General features: G+C 53.4%; 5 protein-coding genes across 10 annotated transcripts in view; 2 read left to right on the top strand and 3 right to left on the bottom strand.

Moving 5' to 3' along the window:
- Positions 1 to 1,070: 1,070 nt before the first annotated feature.
- DNAJB13 (DnaJ heat shock protein family (Hsp40) member B13) lies at positions 1,071 to 4,906 on the bottom strand. 2 transcript variants are annotated; one of them, XM_036404248.1, is made up of 8 exons: positions 4,833 to 4,906; positions 4,189 to 4,292; positions 3,818 to 3,979; positions 3,331 to 3,488; positions 2,523 to 2,636; positions 1,768 to 1,881; positions 1,605 to 1,681; positions 1,071 to 1,283 (listed from the first exon to the last, which is right to left on the bottom strand). In XM_036404248.1, the coding sequence occupies exons 1-8, from the start codon at positions 4,898 to 4,900 to the stop codon at positions 1,130 to 1,132; spliced, it is 951 nt and encodes a 316-aa protein (XP_036260141.1). In that variant the 5' UTR covers positions 4,901 to 4,906; the 3' UTR covers positions 1,071 to 1,129. The 2 variants fall into 2 exon arrangements, with proteins under 2 accessions (XP_036260141.1, XP_054374615.1); XM_054518640.1 differs by lacking the exon at positions 4,833 to 4,906 and having other exon boundaries at positions 3,818 to 4,100; positions 4,189 to 4,617.
- A 216-nt stretch (positions 4,907 to 5,122) lies between these two features.
- On the bottom strand, positions 5,123 to 15,416 carry PAAF1 (proteasomal ATPase associated factor 1). Of its 2 annotated transcripts, XM_036404261.2 has the most exons (12): positions 14,787 to 15,416; positions 14,669 to 14,709; positions 14,175 to 14,278; positions 13,764 to 13,853; positions 9,691 to 9,789; positions 8,920 to 9,070; positions 7,683 to 7,877; positions 7,272 to 7,363; positions 6,871 to 6,986; positions 6,183 to 6,265; positions 5,865 to 5,947; positions 5,123 to 5,541 (listed from the first exon to the last, which is right to left on the bottom strand). In XM_036404261.2, exons 1-12 carry the CDS (start codon positions 14,831 to 14,833, stop codon positions 5,464 to 5,466), a joined length of 1,179 nt encoding a protein of 392 aa, XP_036260154.1. In that variant the 5' UTR covers positions 14,834 to 15,416; the 3' UTR covers positions 5,123 to 5,463. The 2 variants fall into 2 exon arrangements, with proteins under 2 accessions (XP_036260154.1, XP_054370026.1); XM_054514051.1 differs by lacking the exon at positions 7,683 to 7,877.
- LOC118699982 (cytochrome c oxidase assembly factor 4 homolog, mitochondrial) lies at positions 14,884 to 15,519 on the top strand. 2 transcript variants are annotated; one of them, XM_036404264.2, is made up of 2 exons: positions 14,884 to 14,996; positions 15,171 to 15,519. In XM_036404264.2, exon 2 carries the CDS (start codon positions 15,177 to 15,179, stop codon positions 15,417 to 15,419), a length of 243 nt encoding a protein of 80 aa, XP_036260157.1. In that variant the 5' UTR covers positions 14,884 to 14,996; positions 15,171 to 15,176; the 3' UTR covers positions 15,420 to 15,519. The 2 variants fall into 2 exon arrangements, with proteins under 2 accessions (XP_036260157.1, XP_036260156.1); XM_036404263.1 differs by having other exon boundaries at positions 14,946 to 14,996; positions 15,145 to 15,519.
- Positions 15,520 to 16,261: 742 nt separating this feature from the next.
- MRPL48 (mitochondrial ribosomal protein L48) lies at positions 16,262 to 20,771 on the bottom strand. The gene is made up of 8 exons (XM_036404262.2): positions 20,692 to 20,771; positions 19,944 to 19,996; positions 19,675 to 19,712; positions 19,300 to 19,385; positions 18,511 to 18,683; positions 17,345 to 17,447; positions 16,777 to 16,866; positions 16,262 to 16,686 (listed from the first exon to the last, which is right to left on the bottom strand). Exons 1-8 carry the CDS (start codon positions 20,707 to 20,709, stop codon positions 16,612 to 16,614), a joined length of 636 nt encoding a protein of 211 aa, XP_036260155.1. The 5' UTR covers positions 20,710 to 20,771; the 3' UTR covers positions 16,262 to 16,611.
- Positions 20,772 to 23,952: 3,181 nt separating this feature from the next.
- The window catches only part of RAB6A (RAB6A, member RAS oncogene family), a 42,372-nt gene continuing 38,383 nt past the window's right edge, over positions 23,953 to 27,941 (top strand). The window contains exon 1 of one of the 3 annotated variants that reach the window (XM_036404195.2): positions 23,953 to 24,227. In XM_036404195.2, the coding sequence (XP_036260088.1) occupies positions 24,158 to 24,227 (70 nt within the window). In that variant the 5' untranslated portion in view covers positions 23,953 to 24,157. The remainder of the gene's footprint in view (positions 24,228 to 27,941) is intronic. The other 2 variants (XM_054514090.1, XM_036404194.2) reach the window with 2 other exon arrangements.

Genomic DNA, 27,941 nt, shown 5'->3' with positions numbered 1-27,941 from the left:
CTCCGCGGGGCGATCCCTCGGGATCCCACATGGAATTGTGCTGCTCAGGGTGCAGGGGCTGCTGCCCTTTGGACTCACTTTAAAGTAGTATCCTACAGGATTTTGGAGGTTGTTTCCAGAATTCCATTTTAGCTGGATCCTACTCCAAGTGCAGCAGTCCAAGTGACTGCAAAAGCCTCTGCAGACTTGCCCTCACCTTGGTACAGCCTGGGGCAGGCTCAGGTTTCCCAGGGAAGTGGAGATCACTGCGGACCGGTGCTCTCTGCAGCAGGGGCTGGTTTTTGCCAAGCTTGAGACGAACTTTGTAAGGAACCGGGAGCGGGTTTGGGCCAGCGCTGGGACCGAACGCGGTCACGGCCGGGGCCGGAGCGGGCCGGAGCCGGGGCCGCAGCCGGGGCCGCAGCCGGGCCGCAGCGGGCACAGCGCTGCACCCTGCAGGTGGTGCTGCCCTCCTGTGGCCAGGCCCGGCACTGCAGCTCCGGCGGGGCCGGGACCCTCGGGGCGATCCCGCCACGGACAGCGGGGAGTGGGGCCAGGCACAGGCACTCGGGGCTCCTCCGTCCTCTCTGCTGAGGTTTACTCCCTGGAAATGACGTTTCTAACAGCCTGGCATGTTCCCTTCAGTCCTGCCCTTCCCGGCACAGCCTCCCATTATCCCTTACTGGCACTTGCAGTAACCCACCCCTATGGGGTCTGATCGCAGCAGGGTTAGGGTTTCCTCCGCGTTTTAGGGCACTCTCCCAGCCCTGGAGTGCCGTTGGAAAACACACGGGTTATCTGACCTCTCCCTGTGCTGTCAGGGCTCAGCTTCAGCAGGGACAGATTCTGGGATTGGGAAAATAAAGCACTGATGCTGGTGGGCAGGGTCTTGGCCGTGGGTCCCTCCCTGCATCCCCCCCAAATCCTCCCTCAGCCACCTCAGGGCTGCAGAGCTGCTGCTGCAGGGTGGGAGCTGGAGAGCAGAGACCACAAATCCAGCTGGACCTGGGCCAGGCCTCAGGGCTGTTGTTTTAGGGTGATCCTGTGTCTTAGGGTTCCCAGCATTTGGAATAACTTCTGCCCAGTCCCAGTGCTGGCTCCAAAACCATTTATTGGGGGGGATAAGGGAGGGGGGAGAGGGGGAAGGTCCCTAGGGCTGGAGGATGCTTTTCAGGAGTTTTTTCACCTCAGGGCTGAGCCTCTTGGGGAAGAGGATGTCGAAGTAGATGTAGAGGTCCCCCTTGTGCTGCGGGTCCTGTGCCAGCGGCATCCCTTCCCCCGGCACCTTTTTGTAGTACTTGGGGCTGCCGAGCAAAGGGAGGGGCTGAGGAGAGCTGTGGCATGATCCCAGCACAGAGCCATGATCCCCAGCCCCACGTGGCTTCCTCAGGGTACTTGCTCCTCCAGCTTCATCCATCCTCCTCTTCCAGGCTCCAGCATCCACCCTCATCCACCCACACCCAGCCCTGTCCTTGCCTCTGCTCCCAGCAATGTGGCCCCAGACCTGAAGAGTCATCCACTGTGGGCCTCCTCCTCCTGCAGCCCCAAACCTGCTGGAAAAGGCTTTGGAGCACCCCAAGCTCCTCCCAAGTGCCCGCTCACCCCCATTTTCCCCTGGCACTTACTCCACAATGTCATTGATGGGGATGTTGAGCAGCCTCCCATCCAGCGTCCACACATCCAGGGTGCATCCAGTCAGTGCCTGCCGGGCGTGCAGGGCCACCAGGAGCTGCTGCTGCAGCCCCAGAGCCCAAAGGTGACCCTCTGTCCCCTCACTGGGCCCTTTACCTTCGCCAGGGAGATGCTGGCAACATAAAGGAGGTTGTTCTCGATCCTTTTGAACCTTGGGTGAAGTTTCTCTTGGACAACAAAGGTGATGTCAGCTGGAATGATGTTTGGGCCCTGATTGAGGGGGAAAGAGGTCACAGAATCATGGAATGCCAGGATGGTTTGGGTTGGAAGTGACATTGAAATTCACCCAGTTCCACCCCCTGCCATGGGCAGGGACACCTCCACTAGACCAGGCTGCCCCAAGCCACATCCAACCTGTCCTTGGAAACCTGAAGATTATTTCATACAGGGAAACTGACACAAATTCCTGCTCCTCTTCCGTTGCTGTTTTCAGCTGGCTAGAGAGAAGGGAAAGGAGTTTTCTTCCCTTAAGAGAAAAAGGAATCTTTTATCCAAGATGCCTGCCCAGCCAAGGGCAAACCTGAAACTGTGTTTTTGTCAGGAAGAAAACCAGCCCTTTCAATTATTTGTTCTTTAATCTGTTCTGAGGAAAATCCAGGCTCCTCAGAGTGCTTCTGTTGGTCGTGCTGCCAAGTGCCCTCAGCAGTGGGAAACCAGAATTTCTTCATGGAGGAGCTTTTCCCATGGAGAGGGCACAGGACTGGATCAGCTGCTCAGGGCGGGGCATGGAGTCTCCTCTCTGGAGAGATCCCAAACCCATCTGGATGGGTTCCTGCCTGGGCAGGGGTGTTGGATGAGGTGATCTCCAGGGGTGCCTCCCAAACCTGGCTATTGTGTGGTTCTGTGCTCACCTGGTCTCCTTCCTTCTCAAAGGTGATCCTGGTGCCACGCTGCCATCCTGGCTGCACGTCGATGGTCAGGATCTTGTCCCTGATGGTGCTGGTCTGGCCATCCTCGTTCATCACCTGGGCACAGAGGGAGGGAGGAGGAGGGAGGGTCAGCAGCAAAGGGCAAGCCTGGCTTGAATGGCAGAGCCTGGCAGATCATGAATCAGATCCATGGAATCATCAGATCCATAAAACTGTGGGGTCATTTAGGTCAGAAAAGCCCTCCAAGGTCATGGAGTCCAATGTTCCCCCAGCACTAACCCGTATCCCCAAGTGCCACAACCACACAGCTTTAAATCCCTCCAGGAATGGGGACTCCACTCCAGCCTACTGCAATGGCTGACCATCCTTTCAGTGCAGAAATTTTCCCTAATATCCAACCTAAGCCTCCCCTGGCACAGCTTGAGGCTGTTTCCTCATGTCCTAGAGCAGGAGAGGCTCAGGGCTGGGTCCAGGAGGCTGGGACAACAAGGAGGGGGACAGAGGTCACCAAGGGCACAAAAAGGAGATAAAATGCAGTGTGAAAATGGAATTGTGGGAGCCCAGAACACACTGAGCTCCTTCTCCACCCGTCTCTGGGATCAGCTCCCACATTGCCTCCCGTGCTGAATTCCCTTTGCCAAGCCAGGGGGGAAAAACCGGTTCAGCTCCTGGGTTTGGTGCTAATCCCTGCCTGCCACAAGGCCCTGGTGCAGGGCCACCCCTAAATCCCCAGTGTCCCCCACTGAGGGTAGAGCTGAGCCCAAAGTGCAGCCCCAGAGCCCCTGCCTACCCTGCGGGAGATCTTGATCTTCTTGGTGCAGCCGTGGAACAGGTCCTCGAGGGACACGTAGAGATCCCGCACGATGGGGGGGTCCCTGCGCAGGGCCCCCCGGCCCCGGGGCCCCCCAAAGGGCAGCAGCACCTCCGAGCCATCCTCAGCAAAGAACTCTGGGGGAGGGAGCAGGGACACAGCCCTCACTGGGCTCAGAGCTCTGGGCTCTTCACCTCCCACCCAGAACCACCCCAAGGGTTTCTTCTTTCCAGGAGTGTTTATGGCAGCCTGGCCTCTCTCATCCCTCTTCTGGATGGGAATCCCAGAAAGGGTCACAGGAGCAGCTGGGCAAAGCTGACAGCCTGAGCATGCACCTCCAGGCCTCCCTGGGGGAAGCCAGGATCTCCCCTCCGAGCACCAGAGGGACCTGAGGGCAGCTGGGCAGGGAAGCATTCCTGGAGAATGATGGCAGCCACAGGCAGAGCCCCAGAGTGTCCCAGCCTACCTGCAAAGGGGTTGTCCCCTCCAAAGAACTCCCTGAAGACTCTCTCAGGGTTGTTGTGGAACACGTAGCCCACGCTCCAGGGGTTGTCACTGGCGTACTCCAAGGGGATGCCACCTTTCAGCCCCTCTTCCCCAAATTTGTCGTAGATGCCTTTCTTCATAGCTTAGGGAACAAGGAAGCATTGGGAAACCAGGGAGAGCCCCAGCCTGAGATCCAGGTTTTGTTGGGGTGCAGAAGAAAGAGAAGAGGGGTCCCAGGAAGTGTGTGCCAGTTCCCAGCTGGGCTGTGGGTCACAAAGGAGCTGGTCCTGCAGGGAGCAGGGCACTCCAGGAAGGGGGGACACTCCAGGAAGGGGGGACAGTCCCACTTACGGTCGCTGAGCACATCGTAGGCCTCTGCCAGCTGGTGGAACCTCTTGGGGCCCCAGGGCTCCTTGCATTTCAGCGGGTGGTACTTCAGAGCCAACGTCCGATAGCTGAGGGTCACAGGATGGTTTGGATTCAGGGGGACTTTAAAGCCCATCTCATTCCCAGCCCCTGCCATAGGCAGGGATGCCTTCCACTAGCCCAGGCTGGAGAGGGCTTGGAGCAACTTCCAGGGATCCAGGGGCTGCCACAGCTGCTCTGGGGAACCTGTACCAGGGCCTCACCACCCCCAATCTCCCATCCATCCCTGCCCTCTGGCAGTGGGAGCCATTCCCTGTGTGCTGTCCCTCCAGGCCTTGTCCCCAGTCCCTCTGCAGCTCTCCTGGAGCCCCTTCAGGCCCTGCAAGGGCTCTGAGCTCTCCCTGGAGCCTTCTCCTCTCCAGGTGAGCACCCCCAGCCTGGCTGCAGAGCAGAGCAGAGGAGCTACAGCCCTCAGAATACCCCCACGGCCCCTCCATTCCCACATCCAGCCCGGGCTGCCCGCACAGCCCCAGACCCTTTCCCCTCGGTGGGGCAGGGGAAGGCCAAGCACAGCCACCCCCGGCTGCCTCCCGGCCCAGGGGGTAGCTCTGATCCCGGGGGTCCCTCACGCCTTCTTGATGTCGTCGGCGGTGGCCCCGCGGTCCAGCTCCAGCACAGCGTAGTAGTCCAGCCCCATGGCGTCCCGTTGCTATAGCGACAAGACTTCCGGTCGGCGCCGCGCGGGGCATCAAGGGAAATCTAGTTCTCCCGCTCACTTCCGCACTCTGCGGGGGCCCGCTCAATCCTTCACCCCGCACCTCCTTAGTTTCTTAAAAATCCCCAAATTTCCATGGAAACACATGTATTAACATATAACACATGTATTAACATATAACACATGTATTAAAAGGAGTGCTGATAACAGGTGTTATCAAAGCAGCGGTTTATTTCACCCCATACTGTGACAGTCACTTTCACTACACCCCGTCTCCCCCTTATTTATTTGTTTATTTCCCCCACTACAAACAGTGTATTTTCAGCACTGGAAATGCAACCACAACATCGCTGCAACACAAGATCCTCTCTAAATTAAAAACTGATCCCAGTTGTGTAGTAGGAAAAAGTATGACCTGTTACAAAAACACTGTGTATGGAGCCTGGTCATGACAACAGCCTTAAACTTGTACACATACATCCCAGGAAAATCAGCTTGGAAGAGCCTTTCCCACATGTTTCTCCTTTTTTGGCCCCTCCAAACACCTAAAGGTCAGAAAGTTGGTATCTCCTCACTATCCCATCCCTGCAGCACGTGTAGATTTCCTTCTCCCAAGAAGCCACCTGAAGAAGGGGAAAAAAAAAAAAGAGAACAAGATGGGTCAGGCAGAACACCATTGCTTTTACCCTCAGGATTCTCCCAGCACCCTTTATCTTATAGGAACAGAGCTGCTCCAACTCTACCACTCCAGCCAGCTCCTGCACAACAGAGATAAAGCCAGGGAATTCTGCAGAGGATTGGTTTGTGCAAAATATCAGCATTATTCAGGTAGAAAGAACAAAGATAAGCTCAGAAGTCAACCTCTGCCTGAGGTGAAGGCAGTGCCTCCTGCCTGGCATCAGCTTTCCCTGCCCACCCTCTCCTCAGGACACCCCACATTCCCCACCTTGTACACGGGGTCACAGTCAGCCTCAGTGAGATCCAGGACATAATCCAGGTCCTGCTGAACAATGAAGCAGGTGCCATCCCCTGCAAGGAAGGCACAGCAGCCAATTAGTGAAATTACACTTAATTTCAGACTGAAATTCCAGAAGGAAAAGGCTCCATTGGGGGAGACATTCCTTGGAGGGATTTTGGAGGGGTATGAGGGATGTGGAGGGTGGAAATCCTCAAGCAAAGGGGTAAGAGGACAATGCCCAAGGAGCACAAGGCTCCTTGACTCGATCCCAGGATTTCTAGGGGCACAAAACAGCCCTGGAATTACCTTGGCTGGCAATGAATCCATCTCGGTACGGGAGCAGGGACAGCACTGGTGCTCCTGACCTGTGGATCACCTGGATTGGAGCACTAGGAAAAGGAGCAGAAACAGGGGATGAGGATTGCTGTCCAGAGCAGCTGTGCCTGCCCCTGGATTCCTGGAAGTGTCCAAAGCCAGGCTGGATGGGGCTTGGAGCAGCCTGGCACAGTGGAAGGTGTCCCTGCCCATGGGAAGGGGTGGGAATGGATGAGCTTTGAGGTCCCTCCCAACCCAAACCATCCAGGATTCTTTCCTATGGACTGAGCTAGCAGGGAACAGCAATAAAACTCCACAGCTCAGCTCCAGTCCTGTGCTGGAATGAGGATCATGGCAAATATCAGGATAAATATGGTATCAGGATCCACATGAGGGAAAAGAAATGGGCAGTGCAGGAGGGGGGAATATTGATGATAAGAAGTTTTCTGCCCAATTTATCTACACGTATGTGCACACATGATATAAATATAAAATTATGCAAATGTTTACATAACAATGCAGCACATCAACATAATGCAAGAGGCTCAGGATGCAATGGGATGCACCCCTTGGAAGCGGCACTGCCTGTCAGCACCCTCTGCCTCACTCACCTTTCCAACCAAACACTGGTTGTTTGCCCCAGGCACGCACTCACTCGCTCACTCACTGACTCACTCACGTTGTGTTTCTCACATCCAGCTGGTAAATGTTCCCATCCTGAGTGCCTGCCAGGATGTAGGTGCTTGACAGGAACGTGCAGCAGTTGAAGGCATCAGATCCAATGAAGAGGAACACCTGAGGATTTGGGAACAAACCAAGTGTCAGGCACGTGGGACACCCACGAGAGGGAAGCAGTCATTTATTTACAAGACAGTACAGCTGCTACTGTTTAATTTTAAATACTGTTTTCCCTGTTCCCAAGTTAAATCCTGAGCAATTCTTACTCCTCACATAAAAATCTATCCAGGAGGAAGGAGAGAGAGCATCCCTTTATTGCACCAGGATTTGGCCTCTCCTCCAGTTTAGGTTTAACCTGGCTCAATTCCCCATCCCAGTGCCCTGACAGCCCCAGATCCTTACTGGCTGCCTGCTCTGCAGTCCCACTCCTTGAAGCTTCTTGTCCTCTCGAGCCAGCAGCAGGATTTTCCCTTCTGTCCCCACCTCACGTTCACCTGGCAGAAAGAAGGAAAACAGGTAATAACACAACAAACCTTGGTGGGACCAGAACCCAACAGCTTGGATCACCCCAGCTGAATTGTGGCCAGATTCCTCCAGATCCCAGGAAACCAGGAAGGCCAGAGAAGATGCAGAGCTCACTCTTCATCACTCAGTAGTGAGGAAGGTTGATAGGGATGAATTCCCCCCAGGACTGGGGCACTCTGCTGCCTTCCCATGGTGTTACAAGGGCATGGAGCAGCACTTGGGATTACTGGGGCCAAACCCAAGCAGGCTGGGCCAGGGAGATGAGGGGCTTTGAGGGAAAGGCCTTACTGGGAGGGTTCTCAGGTGAGCCCAGGTTGAGGGAGCTGTCAGCAGCGCCCAGGGCGATGCCGTTGACGGGCGAGCCGCAGTCGGCGATGGTGCCCAGGCAGGAGGACTGGCCACAGTCCCAGAGACGGGCAGTGCCATCCCTGGAGCAGGACAGCACGTTCCTGCCCCGATCCACAATGGCAGTGTCCAGGATACCTGTGTGACAGCAAACACTCTGCTCAGACAGACACAGAAAGCAGCCCATTTCCCAAGCTCAACTCCAGGCCACCGTCCCCAGTGACAGCAAAATGACGGTGACAAGTTGTGCTCCTAGAAAAAGGTGCCTGTGGAAGGCAGCAGCTCCTAGAAAATCCCACAGAGTGGAGCCACCATCTGGCACAAAGGGAAGATATTATCAATCAAATGATCAGCAACACCTCACCTCAGTCCGAGCTGGTGCCACACAAAATTAACCTCTAATCTGGGCAGAAAAGAGCCTGGCACTTTTAAACATTCTCATTTCCACCCCTGGATAATCCCAAAAGCAGCATCCCTGCTGTCCAGCTACAGCAACATCCAAAGAGCAGGGTCTGCTGGCACTAAGATCCCTTAACTACTTTATTTTACTGTCAAATTTGGATCTGAAAAATGACAGTGGTTTTCTTAGCAGAGAACAGCCAGGTGGTCAGAAGATTTAATTGGCACTTTCCCTACACAAGCTCAAAGGACAGGATGAGCCAAGCAAACAGACTGCAGCAGTTTGGGCTGGAGGAATGAGAGTGGCTAAGGTCACCCTGGAGAGTGACTGGCAGCGTCACTGTGACCAAGGTTCTGCCACACCATCTGGTTTGGTTAGGGGACACGGCTGCAAAAGCATTTTTAATGCCCACAAACAGATTTTGGAATGGCATGGGTGGGAAGGGACCTTGAGGAACAAGTTCCAACCCCCAAATAATGTAAGAACAATGGCAGATTCAGCACAAGATGGGTTTTTGAGTTAATCAAGTTTAGAGCAGCCAGACACGGGGTTTATTAACCTCTCAATGAAGCATAGCACCTTATGGGACAGGGAAAACCAGAGCCTGGACAGAGCAATTGGCAGCTCAGGGAAGAGAGAATTTGGGGTAGAGTTTGGGGCATCTGATGCCACGTTCCAGACATGAAACACGGAGTGCAGCAGGCTGCAGACTGGACATCTGCCCTGGATGTGCAAGGCAAGTACACATACAGCAAATGAAGCATTTCAAGGGCTCTGTACCTCCTTTGTGACCTTTAAATGTTACTACACAGCTGGCATCTTCTGCTGACCAGATCTTTAGCTGGGCATCCATTCCCCCACTGAGAACCACGAGGCCCGATGGGAAAAACCTGCAACAATTCACATCATACACATGGCCTTCCAGAAGTCTCTGGAAAAACAAAGAACTACGTGCTAGTTCCATTGTCATCGTCCTCGTGCCGAGCAGTTGTTGAGTTATGACCCTGGAAAACTTGTCATTCTCACATGGGCAAAGGATTAAACCCAAATCCTCTGGCTCTGGATTGCTGGAATGGACTGCTCTGAATTTGGGGCAAAGAGGTGACTTTGGGGCTCCCTCTACCATGTGAGCAGCTCATTACACAGCAAAAGTTAATACATTTGCTTCTAAATACAGGTTAAATGTCTTTATCCTCTGCCAAACAGGGAGCTGACAGGTCAAGCTCCACAAGAAGGAGCTCTCCCCCTTTACTGGGTAGGCCACAAGCCAGGATGTAGCTAATCCAGCACCAAAATCCTTCTTCCCATGCAGGATAGGGACTGTCAGTGAACTGTTACTCCTCAGTACCTCTCTGAGCAACATCCCCCTTGGGAGAAGCCACCTTTTCCAACAGATTTGACTTAAAGCCTCCAAGATTCCCAATTTCAATTAGCTTTTCATTAAGAAGCCAGATTCCTCACAGGGTGTGCACAGCCTGACCACAGTCACGGCCTTCAGGACTTCAGGAATGTCACAGACAACACAACAACATCCAAGCCAGATGTTCTTACTCTTATTTCTCCATTTGCAGCCTGCCATATTTTCATGGTCCCATCTGTGCTGGTAGACACTCCAAGTCCTCCACCACTGGAAATATCAAGGCAGGTAATCTGCAGGAAGGTAAAAGCACCAAGAATTAGCTTTATATAATTCTGTATATAAATATTTCTGCTCAAGAGCCTAGTCCTGTACAGGGGGAGACCTGCTAAGTTTTCTCCCTGCCTGTGGCTCTGCAAGGCAAGGAGAAAAAGGAATGCTGAGGCAGAAGCCTGCACAAGCAGCAGTTGTAGTCCAGGTGGAAGAGAAATCTGGACTTTTCTAACAGGTCCTGTAAACAGATGAGAAATGAGAAAACAGCTCAGAGTAACTGGCCTGACCCACAAGCCCACAAGACACAGTTTGAGGTATTTATGAAGCCAAATTCACAGCCTAAATTTGCTGAAGCCCTGAACCAAAACTAGCTCTTTATACGAATTGGGGCCCCTCAGAAGAAGGACATGGAGGGGCTGGAGCTTGTCCAGGGAAGGTGAACAGAGAGATAATTCTCTCTCCCAGGTTTTTTCCTAGAGGAGCACAGAGAGAAGAAGAGAAAACAATTCTTAGCCCTACTTGCTGCTCCTGTTTGCACAGGTGAAATGCATTAGGAAGATTGTTTAGCTGAAGAGAGTTCCTAATTGGATTCTGGTGATAGTTGTTAGCCTGTTGAGTCAAAGCTGTGTCCCAGCTAGCTCAAGACACTCAGGAGTTTTTCTTTAGTATTCTCTGTAGTATAATGTTACATAATTAAGTTTTAATAAAACAATTGTTCAGCATTCTAAATCAATAGAGTCAGATACCAATCATTTCCTTCATCAGGGGCACCCTGTTTTACTATAGGAAGGGAATGGAGCTGGGAAGGGGCTGAGGGAGCTGGGCAGGGGCTCAGCCTGGAGAAAAGGAGGCTCAGGGGGGACCTTGTGGCTCTGCACAACTCCTGACAGGAGGGGACAGCCAGGGGGGAACAGGGACAGGAGGAGAGGGAACGGCCTCAGGCTGGGCCAGGTTGGACATCAGGAGGAATTTCCTCATGGAAAAGGGTTTTAAACAGTGGAAGGGCACTGTCCAGGGAGGGTTGGAGGTGTCCAAGGAAGGGCTGGACGTGGCACTCAGTGCTCTGGGCTGATGACAAGGTGGGGATTTGGCACAGCTTGGACTCGGCGATCTCAGAGGTCTTTTCCGACATTAGGAATTCTGTGAGCTGCACTTGCATTGCATTTTTTTAATTGAATTTTCAGGCTGGGGTGGGGAAAAAAAGAAAAAACCGCTACAGCGGTAAAACCCATGGACAGGAATAAGAAACGCAGACGGGCTCCAGCCAGGACAGGGTTAAGTTTCCCAACAGCAGGAGGGGCAGGGCCAGGAGCAGGATGATGTTCCCAGCTCCCACCTCTCCGTGCGGCGGCGGGAAAAAGTCCCGCTTTTCCCGCTTCCCTTCTCTCCGGCCGGGCTCCCGCGGTCCATCCCTGTCCCATTGCTCTTCCCAGTGAGTCGCTGCCTTCGTGCCCCGGTTCCCGCTGCAGCCTCCCACCGAGCTTAGCGTGGGAACGATAAATTCTGCCCGCAGCGGGTTGAAAGCAAGTTTGAGCTGAGTGTTTGGTGTGTTAGGTACCGTCGCTGGCAACGATGTGGCTTAGTCAGCTCTTCGTGGAGTGGTACCTGTACAGGTTTATATTTCCCTGTGTGGTCCTGATTATGCACTTCAACAGTTTAGAGAAATGGTTCAAGATTCTTATGTGCATGGATTTTGTGGTATCAACTTGTGAGGTTATACACTACCTCCAGGACACCATTAATAATAGTTCCCAGTCCGTGGGGGGAACGGGGGAGGAATACTTTCACAACCTTTTCACCTCCTTTAACTCCTTTAAGCCTCTAAAAGCCCCTTTTGAGCTGCCTCCGAATACAGAAGAAAGCACATTGTCGTTCTGTCTGCTGTATCTTCTCCCTCTGGTCTACATCACCCTTATGGTCTACTTCATCTTCAGAGTTACAAAAGAGATTTCTGGGAGGGTCTTTCAGAGAGTGGATAATGATGAGTGGCAGGGAAGGTGGGAGAAAATTGGCCAGGTTTTGAAGGAGTATTCGGCTCCAGTGGTTTGGAGGTTCACCCCTCAACAAATACAGGACCCCGTTAAAGTGGCAGAATACCTGAAAGAGAAACGCTGCCGTGGCTCCAGGGAGGAGCAACTTACAGCACTCTGCTGGGCCCTGGCTACTCTGTATCGGACACTGCTGGATACCAGCCAGCCCCCTCAGGAGGAAGAGGAGGATGAAAACAGACCAACAAGCACCGTGACCACTCAAACCGCAGCTGCACCAGAGGAACAACCCATGCTGGGAGCAGTCGCTCCTGAACAGAACACATCCAACACTGAATTCGTTTCCTTAGTGAGGGATGAAGATGATGAAGAGGAGGAGGAGTCCTCAGAAGAAGAGGAAGAGTCCTCAGCAGAGGAGGAAGAGGCAGAGATAACGCGTGAATCCCAGAGTAAGCTGCAGTCAGTCCGAGAGCGTTTCAGGCGCCGTGCGGATCAGTCCTTGCTGCTCTGGCTGTACGAGTGCTGGTTTGCAGGGGCCCACGTGGACGTGTGGCTGGACAGCTCTGAAGCCCAGCAGCTGGGCTGCCTGTCCCAGGACGTGGCCATCGACAGGGGGCTCGGGAGGAGGACGGGAAGGCACAGCCTGTGGATGCGCCTGGTGGGGAGCGTGAGGGCGGCGTACACGGCGGAGGAGCTGCTGCTGCGGCGGGACAGCTGGAGCACCAGGCTGGAAGGGGTGCAGTACCTGACAGAGCTGTCCATGGCTGACATACTCTTTGGGAATACTCAAAACAGTCGGTGCCTGGATGACCTGGACAGGGCCTGCTGCACCTGGGACACGTGGCAGGCGCTGAGGAGGAGCGCGCCGCCGCTCTACGCCAAGGCGCTGTCGTCGATCGCGTGGAACAGGAACCTAAAGGTGCTCAAATTAAAGGCCTTCATCTGGGACTACGGACTGAAACCCTCTTCCCTACACCAGGACAGCTCCTCCTATGTGGAAACACAGCCCAGGGAACAGGCAGCCTGCGGTGATGATCCCTGCACGATATGCCACGAGGAGCTGGGCAGGAGCGCGTGTGAGCTGGAGTGTGGGCATGAATTCCACAGGGAGTGCATCAGGACCTGGCTCCTGGAGCATTCCAGCACCTGCCCCATCTGCCGTGACTACGCTGTCCTGCCTGCAGCCACCCCTGCACGGAACAACTCACAGCCTCACAAAGCCAGGCCTTGGAAAAGATCAGGGATTTAGAAGAAAAGTGCTGAACAGACCAAGGTCTTAAAGAATGGACTGGACTGATTTCATAAGGCTCAGAAGTACAAGTGAAAAAATGGCAGCAGAAGAAAAATCAGAAGAATTTAAAAGTCAGCTAAAAAAGCCCCTGGATACCAATGAGAGGGGTTGGAAATCCACTGGGGACAAGGAAAAGCAGTATAATGGATATGAACTCGTATCCTGAGACATTTAGGAGGAACTGCCTTTGATTAAGGGAATAATTCCTGTGCTTTTTTGTGTACAGACATAATTGGGTGGTGTGGGATCTGAGCATGAGTAGATGGGATAGAATGAGGGGTGGGCAATGTCCTAGTTCTGGGTTAATTTTTACAGGAGCAGGGAGGAGCACATTTGGGATATTGCATGGGTTTTGTGTTCCTTGTGGTGAGCAGATCTCTTCCCTGTCCTGTAAATTTGATTAATTAATGCTGTTGCTACTGTTGCTTTTTTTATTCCATTGTTTTTCTCAGTAAATTGTTTTATCTCAACCCTGATCTTTGTTTTTGTGCCTCCAATCCCCATTTGCTGCAGGGGGAGTGGGGAAGGAGTGTGTGGCACGTGGTCCAGGGTGTTTCAGTGGAACACCATCCCCAAACCACAAGTTCCATCTCCATTGCAACCCCCCACACCCAGATCCACACTCCAGGCCACCCCTCACTACGAGGACACCACAGACAGGGATGTGAGAGTTGCCAGCCACACCCAGAGATTCCCACCCCACAAAGCTACTCACACTTTTCTGATGAATCCTGCAAAAACTTGTGTATGGAGCCAGGAACTTCGTGGATACATTTTCGTGAGGACAAGAAATGAGGATGCTTTTCTAGGAGGGGAAATAAAGAAAAAAAGGAATTAGAAGTGCTGTTAGTCCTGAAACAGAGGTTGCCGAGGTAGAACTGTGGACTGGATGAAGCTGTGGGATCCCAGAGTTTGAAAATTGATGGGAGGGTCAGTGTGGGGCTCATGTCCTCAGGATGCAGGTGGGAAGGGATGGCTGCTCCTGGTGGGAAGGTGGGGACCAGCTCCAGGGCTCTCTGCACAGCGGGGCAGGACTGTGCAGGGAATGGGTGACAGCTTAGGCTGTCAGAGCAGCCCCTTTATGTACAGGAAATGTCACCAACCCCTCTCCCCCCAGCCCTGGCACCTTGGTGACTTCCCCGACCACGAATCCCTCGGAGGCCACGATGTCTGGGACGCCATCGGAGCTGAGCCCGCGCCGGGTGACGCTGCCATACAGGGTGGCCTTCCCTGGGGGACAGCAGCCGTCAGCCCCAGCACCCTCAGGGACCCCAAACGCCCCTCCCAACTCAGAGGAACCCCAACCTCCCTCACCCACAAGGAGCTCAGACACTCCCATCCCCTCCTGACGCCCTCAGGGTTCCTACGTGACCCCAGTCCCTTTAAAACCAAAGGGATCCCCAAACCACCCCAGCCCCTTTAAACCACGGGACCGCAGGGCACCCCAGCAGCCCCATTCCCTGCTAACACATCCCGCCACCAGCCCCTATCCCAAAGGGTCCCCCGGCCACCCCCATCCGTTTCTGCTCTTTGAACACCCCTCACCCCCAGAACCCTCTCGATCCTCCATGATCCCGTCTCACCCTCAAGCCTCCCTCGAGGCCTCTTCAGGCCACTCACCGGGGCTGCGGCAGCTCAGCCACGCCTCGCCCTCGTCCCTGCTGCAGAGAGAAGAAGCGGCGGTGAGCGGGGCAGGGAGCGGGACAAGGACAGGGACAAAGAAAGGGACCGTTCCCACCTCAGCGCCCGACTCCAGTCGCTCTGGATCCGCAGCGTCGCCGCCATATTTGCCGAGGTAACCGCACACACTTCCGCCTCCTTACTTCCCGTCGACCCCCGCGCGAGCGGAAAGATGAGAAACCCACAAATCAGCGAGCGCCGCCGCCGCCTTGCCACGTCCCGGAAGTGCCGAGCCGAGCTCCCGCCTTAAAGGGACCGCGCTGCGCTGGTACGGGGGCTGCACCCATGGGTGAGGGGGGGGGGGGGGGGGATCGTGGAGGGAGGCAGGGAGGGGGCTGGAGATCCCTGGGAATGGGGACCCTTGGGAGGGGAGGAGGGCGCTGGGCACCCAGGGCTGGAGTGAGGTACCCCCGTAGGACACGGCCGCCTGCCCCGCCCGCAGCGCCCCATGGCGAAGGCCGGGCACGGCTGGAGCGGCGCGGCGGCGGCGGAGGAGGAAGGCGAGGACCCGCTGGACGCCAGGATCGCGCGGAGCGGCTGCCTGGAGCAGCACCGGCAGCTGCAGGAGTGCATGGCCGAGCGGCGGGACTGGCGGCACTGCCAGGAGCAGGTCCGCGCCTTCGGAGCCTGCATGGCCCGGCGGCAGCAGCAGCGGCAGCGCGGCACCGGCCCGGCCCAGCCCCCGGACTGATACCGCCCGGACAGACAGACCCCTCCTTCCCGGCTTTGTTTTTATCCAACTGCTTGGAAAGCCAGGTGGAATTGCTGGGAAATAAATCTGGAGTTTGTCACTTGGTGTGTGCCAGTGGGAGGGGGTTTGGAGCATACAGCATCAAGCTGTGCCATGGTACATTCAGGTGGGACATCAGGAGGAATTTCTTCATGGAAAGAAATTTCCATTTGTAGGGACTGCCCAGAGAGGTTTAGAGTCCTCCATCCCTGGAGGTGTCCAAGAATGGCTGGACATGGCACTCGGTCCTCTAGGCTTATGGCAAGGTGGGAACTGGGCATAGCTTGGACTCAATGATTCCAGAGGTCTTTTCCAACCAAAATGATTCTGTGGTTGTGGATTTCCAGCCCAAAATGTCCCAATCCAGGAGCATTCACAGCACTCAGGCTGTGTCTTGGCTCCAGAACAGCTTTGCCATGGATTTTACTCCATGTTCTCTGTGCCATCCTAAGGCTTTTCCCAGCAGTGATAACCTCACGTCCCAGAGGATGGGATCTCCTGGGAAGCCACAGGAAAATTAGGAATGGGAGAAAAAGGGATTCTTATCTGATCACCACCTGCTGGCAAATAAGCCATGAGAAAGAAAATAAAATTGGTTTTTGCATGGCTTTTGTCAGAAGGAAGGTTCCAGGCTATTTCCCAGGGATGTGGATGCTGGGAATACCAAGAGGCTGGGCATGGAAGCACAAGCAACACCTGGACAGCCCCAGTTTGGGGGAAGGGTGTAAATAAATGAGTTATTTTCCCTCTTTTTCACACGCTGGTCTTTAGAAAGGGAGAGAAAAAGCCTCCAAACAAACCAGTTTCTGGAACAGTTTCTCTTGGCATCCATCAAATTTGGTTATAACAATTCCCAGGATTGTTGCAGCACAGCATTATTCATGCACAGAGATTTCTGCAGAAATTCCCACCTATCAAAAGCTAAATAGGCAGGAATTAAAAAAACAAAAATAACTGAAGGAAAGCAAACCCACATTCCATTGTGGCACCTTTGCTCCCAGTACAAACCCGTGAGATATAAACACATTGTTTATTCTTATTGAGACAAGCTGGTTGCCAATTCCTCCCAATTCAGAGTTATCAGTGCAGAGCTCATGGGAGCACCCTCTGGAGGCTGGAACAGCCCATGAATGGCAGCACATTGCTCCTCACCTCAGGACATCTCTGCCAGCAGCTCCTCCAGCTCTGGTCGAGACTTCAGCCGGCTCTTGAAATCAGCTTCCGTGTGCTGTGGAGCGAGGGAAAACCACCATAAATCAGGATCACACAAACCCTTTCCCTGCTTCCTAAAGGGAAGCACTGGGAAGTGCAACCATACCTGTTTCATCAGCAGGTGCACCCCCTCAGGCTGGCTGCTCTGAATGACTTCCAGCAGGATGGGAGCAAACGTGGAGCTCAAACCGCGGATCTGAAAGCAGAAATGACAGAGCTGCAGGAGAACAATCCCAGAGACTCTGGGTTGGAAAGGACCTTAAGGATCATCCAGTGCCAGCCCTGCCATGGGCAGGGACCCCTTCCACTGTCCCAGGTTGTTCCAGCCTGGCCTTGAACACCCCCAAGGACGAGGCAGCCACAGCTTCTCTGGGCACCCTGTGCCAGGGCCTCCCCACTCTTCACATATTCCTTCCCAATATCCCATCCATCCCTGAGAGTTTCTGTCCTCACCCATCCCCAAACATGACTCTTCTACCCCTCATATCAATCACTCAGCAGAAAATAGATAATAAATCTTCTGCCTGAAACACAGAGCCAGAAAATCCTCCTGCGCTTCTAGTTTAGGAGCAACACTCAGCAGAAAACGTAACCAGACTTTTTGCTTCCATTTCTGCCCAAATTGCCAAAATTTGAGGGGTTTGTGGAGCCTGTGATGGGATCCCAGCTCCTACCTGGACAACCCTCTGGTGGGTGGTAAGGACTGCATCCAGCTGCATTTTGGATCCCCTCTCTTCCAGGAACAGCACCTCGTTGGTTTTGGTGGGCATGGCGTAGCTGCAGGAGCCAGAGGACAGGGCTTAGGACAGGCAGGGTATTTGCAGGGATGAATCACCCTCCCCGGCAGAGAATGGGCAAGGAGATTAACTTGGCAGCAGAAATTAATTATGCAAAGGAGGTATCTTGCAAATCAGGTGCTGGCAGAGGCCGGGTGTTTTGCTGGAAGGAGATAAGGAGGAAGCTCTGCCAGCAAAAACCCGGATTAGCTACAAGCACCAGCCTGAGAACTTTTAACTTCTTCACAGCTCAAGAAAAGGAACAGTTCTGACTTATTTTGTCTTTTGGGAGAGAGCTTAAATCTGCTGCTGCAATGCACCACTCAAAATATGTTTGCACCTCAGATTTAATGGGAATGTGACTGATCAGACTCTGCTCAATGCTCAGAGACCTTAGTTTCCTCATCCCCATATCCAAGCTCCATCCTACTGCCCACCTTTTCCCCTCAATTCCCATCCTGAAGGGCTAATCCTTTCTTTCTCTGCACACTGAGGCACCTCAGAGGGTACAAGTAAAAAGCACACTCATTTTAGAGAGTCCCCAGTGGTTTTATTTCCAGTGCCTGCAGCTCCCTGGGAGCACTTCAGGCACCAAGGGGCTGCCTGACATTCCTCAGTGGAGTGGGTGTTGGAATACTCCTGGTTTGGAGAACTCCTGGAGCATCCTCTCCTCCTAAACTGAAGTAGCAGGAAGTTCACCCAGCACCTTCAGGGCTTTCCCAAGCTCATTCCAGTTCCAGGCATGCAGAGCCTGGATCACAAACCATGAAGGAAAAGCATCAGCAAATGTCAGCAGTTCCCAGGCTCTGCACCCACAGGCTTAAAGCCTTTTCCTCAGAGGAAGGAGGTGTTACAGCCATTTTTTCCTTGGAATCTGCCCAAGTCAGTGCCTGAAAAATTCAGTGCTTCTATATAAAGCATCCAAAATTGAGAAGATAGACAAAAGGAGCACGCAGGGCAGGTGAGAGGTCTGGATTGACACCCAAATGGGAATCCCTCAGGGAGACTGGAGTGTGCCCTGATGTGCAGGGGGCCATGTTCCAGAGGGACAGATTTCCTCCTACCTCTCATTGACCCGGATGGAGAGGCGGTTGCAGAGCCTGTGCACATACTGAGCAAAGTGCTCCACCAGGCACAGGTCATGGGAAGTCATCTGGATGTTGATATCTCCATACTGGTACTCGGTGCCAGCAATGATCTCTTTCATCTGCACCTTTTCCTTTCTCCTCTTTGGAACCTGTTTTCCAAAAGAAAATACAACAAGATAAAGTAGAGAGTATCTGGTTTGAGCAATGCTGGGAATAAAGGCTCAGCTCTTGGGTGGCCTCACACACAAAACACACTCGTGCTGTGATTAATTTCTCCCACAGGAAGAAAGAAAGGAGTAAAACCAGTAGAAATAAACCTGCTGTTAATTTCAGTTCCTGCCTAAAAGGCAGCTGACTTCTTGTTGTTTCCTCCTTGCACAGAAATGGATGTCTTTACAAATCTCAGGGAGTGTGAAAAGGTTCCATGCAAGTGAGAACTGCTCACAACATTCAGGTGTTAAATTGAACTATTAATTAACCTTAAATTGAATTATTAATTAACCTCAGGAGGAGGTTCCTCCCTTCCAAAGCTGGAATGTGCCGGACAAAAGGAAGCATTTCTGCAGTGTGGTGAGTGGGTATTTCATAGAATCATGGAATAACTGGGATTGGAAGGAACCTTAAATCTCATCCCATTCCAGCCCCCTGCCATGGGCAGGCACACCTTCTACTATTCCAGGCTTCTCCAAACCCCATCCAGCCTGGCCTTCTGAGATGGGACATCCACATGCTTCAGGATCACCTTGGGAAGTCCCTTCTGCCTACCTCCTTTGGGAGCAGGTATTTAAACCTCCCAATTCCATGTGTAGGTCGGGACCTGTAGGATCTGTGGGAAGCCAGGAGTGCATCACCTGAAAATTAAAGCAGAGCAAACTTATTTCCAACTGCAAACAAACATCTGCAGGTGCCCTGAGAGCCCCAAATTATCGTCACATAACACTACCTGCTTAACCAAAACAGGGCAAAAAATAAGAAAATTCTGGAAAAAAAATGGAAGTGGCAAGGCACCTGTTCTGGTTATTTAACCAGTCCAAAACTGGCTAAAAAAAACCCAAAATGCAACACAAATGCTCCAAAGTTTAATAGTTATTTGAGGGAAGAGAATTTTTGCCTCAAAACTAGATTGACAACAGACCTTACCTGCAGCACACAGAAGGCTTTCTCTGGCTGTTGCTGCTCTGTAGGAAAAAAGATAATAATAAATAACTCTGATTTCCCTCAGTTATGGAAAAACATGTGGCCAATGTCCTTTTGCAAAGGCACAGCCTGATCCCATCAGCACAGACTCCCCCTTTTCCCCATCCCACAGCCCTTTCAGCTCCCAGCTCAAAGTCTTACCTCCACTATTAGAAGATTTGGCAAAAAAAAGGAAAAAAAAGGCAATTTTTTGGTCCTGTATGTTTTCTCACCTGCTGAGGGCCAACATCTGCCTGAGCAACACTCCCTTCTCTGAGCACAGCACCTGCAGGGGTTAAAACACAGCAGGGTGGCAGATCTGCTGGGAATTTTCTCCAGGTTACTCCACCTCTAGGACAGGACCCAGGGAAGAGCTGGAGCTGTGTCTGGAGGGGTTTAGGTGGAGATCAGGGAAAGGTTCTTCCCCCAAGGGTGCTGGGCACAGCACCAGCCCGACTGAACTCCAGGAGCGTTTGGACACCACTCCCAGGGACATGGTTGGATAGGCCATGAACAACTCTCGTGCTTGTCCCACCTCCACATGGATGGAGGAAACAGCTCATCCACCGGGCAAAGAGCTTTGTTGTCGCCAAACCAGGGTGGGGGATAAACACCGATGTCCCAAATGTCCCCGTGTAGAGGGACAGGGATCTGGCAGGGACCACGGAGACGAGGGTTGCAATCGAGTTGGGGGTGTGAGGATGGGCAGCAGGGGTGTGTGGGTGTCTCAGCCCCTGGTCCAGGAGCACCAAGACAGATCCAGAGCACGATCTCAAGGTCTGCACCCCCTCAGGATCACCCCTACACTTCCTTCCGAAACCAAACCAGGGTCGGATCAGGGCCTCCAGCAGCAGGGCTGGGGCTGCCTCAGCTGTCCCAGGGACCAAGGCTACTCCTCCGTTCCTGTTCCGTTCCTCCCCTCCCCTCTGTCCCCGCGCCCTTCCCCGTTCCCACTCCCCTTCCCCGTGGCCATCCCGGTACCTTCGGCACCGCCGCCATCTTCCGGCGCCGCGGTCCGTCGCTTAAAGCGTTCCCCCTCAGTGCCTCGGTACTGCCCCATCCAGCTCCCCCGTGGCTCGCTCCCCGCGTTCCGCCCACCGACGCCTCCCGGAAATTCTAATTTTCGGACAGCTCCCCGCTCCGCCCACCGACAATTCCCGTAGGCAACAACTTTTGGACAACCCGCGGTACTGGCGGGGCCCTGGCGTCCTGAAGGAGGCAGCGGGAAGGACGCGGGGGTGGGGGCAGTAATGGCGGACACCTCGTTCCTGCCTGCCAACACGCGGTGGGCAGCGCCGCCACGCGGCAGCGACTGCACAGCGCACCCTGCCCTGCGCCTACCACCGAGCGTCCCGCCCATCACGGCCCTGCTCCCGCCCCGTCCTCGCACGCTGATTGGTCCCCATCCACGTCAATCACAACGCGGCGGCCATGTTGAGTGTGGCATGGCCACGTTGCAGGGCTGAGGGCGGTGCCCGGCCCCGCCCCAGCGTGGGGCAGCGGCCACCTTGAGTGTGGCGGCCCGGCGGCCATTTACTTGGGCCTTTGGTATCGCTTAAAAAACATATTTATAATTACGAAATCTAGGCGTAGGAGGGCTGGGCTGGCGGGGACCTCCTCTCTGATTTCCCAGTGGGAGAGCAGGTGGGCAGGGGGTCAGCCTGGGAAGAGATGGGCCTGTGGTCCTCTGCCCGCTGGGCCTGGTGTTGGACAGTCTGGAATTGGCTCAGGGAAACCCACCTCGTGTCCCTCGTGCCTCTTCCACACAAATCTTAATTTCCTTTCTCTCCTCCTGGCTCCCTTCTCTCCAGTCTGGCTCCAGTTTCCCCCTCACTCTGAAGCCCACATCCCTGAGCCCCCATCTTGGAGCTGTTCCCTGCCTGGGAGCTGGATTTTGAGTCAGGATTTCCCGCCCTGCTGACTGCTCCAACTGCTCTCAGAGCTGTCAGAGCTTCTGATGGACTTTCCCCCTCCACCTCATCCACGTGGCAGGTTCATGTGACCCCACCCTGTCCTGCATTTCTCAGTGCCCGGAGCTCCGGACACACACTGGGCACCCTTGATGTCCATCCGTCTGTGCTAGAGGGGACAGAGGGAATGTGAAGGGACAAGCTTTGTGTCTGCCCCTGCCCAGCACATGCAGAGAGCAGAGGAATCCATGGCACCTTTGCTCTTTGCTCCACAGTGCAAGGACACGTGTTCCCAGCTCCGAGCTGTGTTTTCCTGGTGCTCCCGGGATGTGACAGAACTGCCCACGTGGAAGTTTTCCTGCCCTTTGATCCCACCTGGCCTGCCAGCCTGGGAGTGATGCTTGTGTAAGGATCTCTGTGGGAGTCTGAGCTGGGTTAAGGCTGGCACTCCCACTCCAGGAAACCTCCCATGAGATCTGAATCCCCAGAGGAAACTGAGGAGGGGCTGCTGTGACTGGAGGGGGTGGCTGGTCCTGTGTTTGTAGGAGAAGCTAAAATGAACCCCACAATTAATGAAAGTGACTCCTAATTCCCTGCCCTCCCAATGGAGTGGGACTGCACCCCTTAATTCCCTCTGCCCCTCCTGGGGACTCACCTTTGTTCCACCCTCAAAACGTGGCTGAGTGTGGGGTAGGGCAGGAACAGATTGCAGGGACTGCTGCTGTCCTCTGTGTCTCCGTGAGAAACGAGTCCCCCTCTCCTCCACTGAGGAATGTCTCTGCCATCTATCATAGGTGGATACATTTTAAGGCCAAAAGGGACTGTTAAATCAGGGAATTCACTCTCCTGCACGTCGCACTCGATAGGTTTCCAGTGACTTATGGCTTTATGGAAGCGGATCACTCCTCTCTCCGTGAGAGCATCTTTTTCACAAAGGTCCTCTCCATTTTCCCTGGATACAAAGATAGTGCTGCTCTTGGCAGCTTGTTCTGGTGGCTGAGCACCCTGTCTGTTAGGACATGCTCCTTATTTCCAGCTGGAACGTGCCTTTCTTTGCCTTTTGCATCATTTCACATCCCTGTGGCAGGAGCACAACTTCCAAACCTTTTTGTGACATTGACATGGAGAAGCTGAGGGGACTGGATGACTTCCTTTTCCTGCACCACACTCAAACTCCAGGAAGCTCATTCTCCTGTTTAAGGCTTCCCATTCCTTGCCTCCACTTCTTTTCAGACTCATCCAATGATGAAAACAATCAAGAAGTGTTCAAACGGACCTTAGAAGAAAACCTCTGTTTCACGTGTCTCCTCCTCTGCCTTCAGCTGTTGTTTTCCCTGGGACCCAGGGGAAAGATCCTGGAATGAACCCTGACACAAAAACAAGGACTTTGTCTGTATTTAATATTTGAGATCAGGCCAGGCTATATTCCCTTTCTCCCTGCAGGAGAGCAACCACACAACCAGTGTGGAAGCACTCCCAGATGCCAGGTGCAGAGCTGGATGAGAGATTCTGTTCATATCTATTAAAACTTGCTTAAATTTAATCACCTGATTAAAGACACATCTTCCTCCTTTAGTTCTCTGCTACTCCAAGGCCTGGGTGAAAAAAAAAAACCAGCCCTTGGTGAAGCAGTTCATCACATTGAGAGAATATAAATAAAATGATCAAAAATAGAAAGGCTCTCAAAACGAAACATGTAGCAGATGCTTTTTCCTTGACTATCAGAGCAGAGATGCTCTGGAACAATCTCCCAGCCAAGGTTTAAACATGAGGGGCCAGGATGCACCTGGAAACCTCTTAAAACACCAAACTTTGAGGGCAGAGTAGGGGAAAATGGGCAACAAATAGTGAAAGGCAAAGCTGGCCCCTCCAGCAAAAGGTGGAGGGCCCTGAGCCACTGTAGAAGGATGAAAGTGGGGATCGCTGCCCTTCCTGGGAAACACCACCCTGCTGTGAGGGACCTGCTCCCCAGAGATCTCCTCTGAAAGGAGAATCTGTGTCAGGTTAGGATTAAACCTTTGCTTTTAAGGACTTTGCTGGTTGCCACCTCACGCCCGTGCGGGCCGGGTACACCTTGCAGCCCTTACCCGGGTGCCGAGGATGTGAGGGCGGTGAGGCCCTGGCACTGCCCAGAGCAGCTGTGGCTGCCCCTGGATCCCTGGCAGTGCCCAAGGACAGGGCTTGGAGCAGCCTGTGCTGGAGGAAGATGTCCCTGCCCCCGGCAGCGGTGGCACTGGATGATTCTCCCCGTCCCTCCCAGCTCGAACCATTCCCGGCCCGTAGCTGAGGGAAGCGCCCACAGCGCCTGCGCGGGGCGGGCGGAGCGCCGGCTCCGGGAGCGCGGGGGGGGCGAGCGGCGGCACCGACACCGGCACCGACACCGACACCGGCACCTCACCGGGGCTCGCAGCCTTCGCCGGGCAGGAGGAGGACGAGGAGAAGAAGCAGGAGGAGGCGGAGGCGGAGAGAAGCGGTCGCGGTCGCGGGTGCCGCCGCGGGGAGCGGAGCGAGCGCGGGGCGGCGGCGGCTCCTCCATCATGTCGTCGGGCGGGGACTTCGGGAACCCGCTGCGGAAATTCAAGCTGGTGTTCCTGGGCGAGCAGAGCGGTGAGTCACCGCCCGCCAAGGGCCGGGACCCCCAGAACGACACTCGCCCACCCTCGTGGGGGCACGAAGGGACCCCCTCCTCATCCTCCCCGACATCCTCAGGAGCGGCTCTGATACCCATCCACCCTCATGGGGTCTGGTGGGATCCCCCTCCTCACCCTTCCTGACACCCACCCTCCTTCATGGGGTCTGGTGGGATCCCCACTCTTTCTCCCCGACATCCACCCTCCCTCATGGGGTCTGGTGGGATCCCCCTCCTCACCATTCCCGACACCCACTCATCCTCATAGGGGTGTGATAGATCCCCCTCCTCACCCTCATGGGGTCTGATGGGATCCCTCTCCTCATTCTCCGTGACACCCACGCACCTTCATGGAGTGGGATGGGATCCCCCTCGTCACCCTTATGGGGTCTGATGGGATCTCCCTCCTCCCCTCCTCACCCTTCCTGACACCTAGCCACCCTCATGGGTTCTGGTGGAATCCCCCTCCTCATTCTCCATGATACCCACCCACCCTTATGGGGTCTGATTGGGATCCCCCTCCTCGTTCTCCATGATACCCACCCACCCTCATGGGGTGTGATGGGATCCCCCTCCTCACCCTTCCCGACACCCACCCACCCTTTTGGGGTCTGATGGGATCCCCCTCCTCATTCTCCCTGACACCCACCCACCCTCATGGCGTGTGATGGGATCCCCCTCCTCAGGACACCCAGCCTCTGTCCTGAGAGTCCCTGACACCCACCCACCCTGGTGGGGCTCTGTGGGGTTCAGCTCTGCTTTAACCCCCCCACCCACCAAAGTCCATCTGCAGAAACAGTTGCTGATTCATTGGGTCCCGGCTCCTCTGGTTTTTGGGGGGCAGGAGTCTCAATCCGCAGCGTTTACTGTGTAAATCCAGGTTTTTCCCTAATGGAGTTATGTCTTGGCAGAGCGACGCTCTGAATATTTAATTCAGTCAATGAGGTTTTCTTCCCTGTCTTTGGAATTAAAAAAAAAAAAAAAAAACAAAAAAACCCAACCTTATCAATGTCTCCTCCTTCCTCAGCGGAAGGCCTCTATCTCCAATACTGCAATCCAAATTTTTCCCTTGGAAGAGTTTTCTGAAAAAAAAAAACAAAATAAAAAATAGCTCCTTTATGAGATGCTTTGTGCAATCCTGGGTAGATAGTGTGAGATCTATGACATAATGAATAGGTGCAAAATATTTTCTGTCTCGGGGTGGGGTATTTGCTCCCTCAGCCACCTTTGGTCTGTGTGATAGGAGATGATGAAATACTAGTTGGTTTTATTTTTTGGCCAAATTAGTTGCATCTTGGTGTTTCCTCACTCAGATGGTCATAAGGCTGCTGTTGAAATTATTTACCTGTGTGTTGGCAATTTCCTTTAGTCTGTTCCTTGAATCATTCCCTTTTTATTTTGTGTTTTTGGGGTTGAAACAGCTCTTCTCATATCAGGGATTTGGGGAGCACGAGTGCAACTTGATTATTTATTATTTTTTGGGTAAGTCACCTGATCTGCTTGGTAAGGTGCTATTTGGCCAGCCATTTTATGAGGATTTTGGATGAGGGTCATGTGTAGAAAATGCTGGGGGTTTTTTGTTTGGTTGTTTTTTTCCTAGGTATTTGATAACAGGAATCTGAAATATTAGCAATGCATTTGCAAAATCCTTGGCTTGTTTACCTGTATTTCTGAGCTTCAATATCATGAAGCTTTTCAAATACATCCTTGGAAGGTTGTGGCACCTGGTGCAGATCTTAAATCTCAGCAGCTCTTCCTTCACACGTGGCTTTCTTGTCTCCTCTAGCAGACATAACGTCAGATATCTGCTTCCTCTAGGAATTATTTTTCCCCCCTCTCAGCTAATCATCTGCTTTTATACTGGAAGATTTTAAATAATTCCCAGTCACAGCATCAAACCCAGGGAGGAGAGAAGGGATTCTGTGGGTACAGCGCAGCGAAATCCTCCTGACTGAGCACTCCCAGCCCTGCAACTGCTGCCGGGGCTGGGGCTTGGGGCTGGGTGGGAGCTGCCTGGAATGCAGGGCCGGGCTGGCAGCTGCAGGGTGGGCTCCAGCCCTGCCTCTGCCTTTGTCTGGGATGCTGGGCGATGACTCGGTGCCAGCTCCGTGTCCGCGCATCCCGCCGGTGCTGCAGCGCGGGCATGCTCCAACACGGCTCCCCGAGCCTGCCTCCCGTGGAGACACGGCCCTTCCTCCTGGATCCAAGCTCTTCACATGTCTCTGTCATGATGTTATTCCCTGTAATTTTTTTTTTTTTAATTTTTTTATTTTTTTAACTGCCCGAAGGATGCAGAGCTCTCCTGGAGGAATGGACGCCCTTGTGATGTTTGGAGAAAACTGCGGAAGAATCTGGTGTTGCAAAAAGGGAGCTGGAGTGGGCTGTGCTCACACCTTGTTGTTCTTTGTCTGGAGGGTTAAGGGAGATGCAGAAATAAAAGTTTTTTAGGATAGCAGCTTTCCTAACGCAGGAGATCTTTGTACAACTGTTGCGCTGGATTGCAGCATTTGCTTCCTGTTCAGATGAAAGCTTCTCTGCCCTGTTGGAAGGCCATAATTAGAGATATGCTCTGGCTGCTGGTGGGCAGGCTGAGTGCTCTGCCTTCATTTACATCCAGGGACTTCAGGATGACAAATGAAACGGTACAAAGGGCTGTGATGGCCATTAGCTGCCTCAGCATCCAGAGCTGGCTGATGGCAGACCTGTGCTGGCCGTACACAGCCTCACCAATAAACGTATGTCTTATGGCTGAGGAAATCTGAGCTGCACTTCCTTGCTGGGCAGCCTTTGCAGCCCTTCCAGGGCAGATCTAGAAGCATCCCTGGGCGTTTCATTTCCATTTGAGGGTGGGATTGCCCAGTGGATGCGGTGTGAGGTTTTCTCTGCTCTCCTCAGCCATGTTGTGGGAGTTCAGTGCCGTATCCCCCAGCATTCACACAGACTGCAGTGGCTCTGCCTCGTGCCCTTCAGCACTACTGCAGATGCTCTTTCCCCTGCTAAGATGCTGGTTTTCCTCTCTCCTCAGTCCCCAGAACCTCCTTGTCCCTGGAGCTTGTGTCCCCCACGCCCCTCCCAGGCCCAGCCTGGGGACTTGCTGCATGTGCTGTGGGTGCATCACGAGCCTGCAGCATCATCCCTGCCCAGCCAGAAGAATCTTCTCCTCTCCTTCCATCTCTATTTTTATTAACTTCTACAGGGATACAGCATTGGCTGGCCAGGAGAAGGCAACTTCACCAGCACTCTCCTTAATTGAATTACTTTTCTCGATGATTGAAGATTATACAGAGTTTAGCAGTTTTAAATATGCTAATCTTTGCTAAAAAGGCAGGGAGAGCTCTCAGTGCTGAGGGATTAGATAGAGCTATTGTGTGTGGGGAAGTATGTTTCTTACTGCCTTTGATCTGGTTTTATCAGGTGATTTTCATCAGTCCTAATACCTCAAGTTTAAGGAATTCTGATTTCTGGATCACATCAGGGAGTGGACATTTCACCTACATTGGGGTAGCTTGCAGTAAATATGACACGTATTCAAATATTAATAACCTCTTTGGTTCTGCTTTGCATAGGAACACCTCTACTTCTTAATAAATGGATTTTTTTTTTGATTGAGTGGGCAGAAGTGAATGCTGGGGCACTGCAACAGAAATATTTGTTCATCACGTGAGTTTCTACTGCAGCTTTCATTGGCAAGC

Source organism: Molothrus ater, chromosome 2 (assembly GCF_012460135.2).
Source record: "Molothrus ater isolate BHLD 08-10-18 breed brown headed cowbird chromosome 2, BPBGC_Mater_1.1, whole genome shotgun sequence".
Lineage (NCBI taxonomy): Eukaryota > Metazoa > Chordata > Aves > Passeriformes > Icteridae > Molothrus > Molothrus ater.
The sequence above is the reverse complement of the archived record's forward strand: the minus strand, read 5'-3'. Positions and strand labels throughout refer to the sequence as shown.

What these genes read in the sequence shown, in the direction of transcription:
- DNAJB13 (XM_036404248.1), bottom strand. Translation starts at nt 4,900, where the DNA reads ATGGGGCTGGACTACTACGCTGTGCTGGAGCTGGACCGCGGGGCCACC. An exon ending in CCAGCATCTCCCTGGCGAAG is followed by an intron (nt 1,682 to 1,767) that starts GTAAAGGGCCCA and finishes CACGCCCGGCAG; the next exon opens with GCACTGACTGGATGCACCCT. An exon ending in CCCATCAATGACATTGTGGA is followed by an intron (nt 1,284 to 1,604) that starts GTAAGTGCCAGG and finishes TTTGCTCGGCAG; the next exon opens with CCCCAAGTACTACAAAAAGG.
- PAAF1 (XM_036404261.2), bottom strand. Translation starts at nt 14,833, where the DNA reads ATGGCGGCGACGCTGCGGATCCAGAGCGACTGGAGTCGGGCGCTGAG. An exon ending in CTGCAAATGGAGAAATAAGA is followed by an intron (nt 9,071 to 9,690) that starts GTAAGAACATCT and finishes TTGTTTTTCCAG; the next exon opens with AGACTTCTGGAAGGCCATGT. An exon ending in ACTGTGACCCCGTGTACAAG is followed by an intron (nt 5,542 to 5,864) that starts GTGGGGAATGTG and finishes CCCCTTCTTCAG; the next exon opens with GTGGCTTCTTGGGAGAAGGA.
- LOC118699982 (XM_036404264.2), top strand. Translation starts at nt 15,177, where the DNA reads ATGGCGAAGGCCGGGCACGGCTGGAGCGGCGCGGCGGCGGCGGAGGAG.
- MRPL48 (XM_036404262.2), bottom strand. An exon ending in AATACCTGCTCCCAAAGGAG is followed by an intron (nt 18,684 to 19,299) that starts GTAGGCAGAAGG and finishes TTTGGAAAACAG; the next exon opens with GTTCCAAAGAGGAGAAAGGA. An exon ending in TCCATCCGGGTCAATGAGAG is followed by an intron (nt 17,448 to 18,510) that starts GTAGGAGGAAAT and finishes TGGCTCCTGCAG; the next exon opens with CTACGCCATGCCCACCAAAA.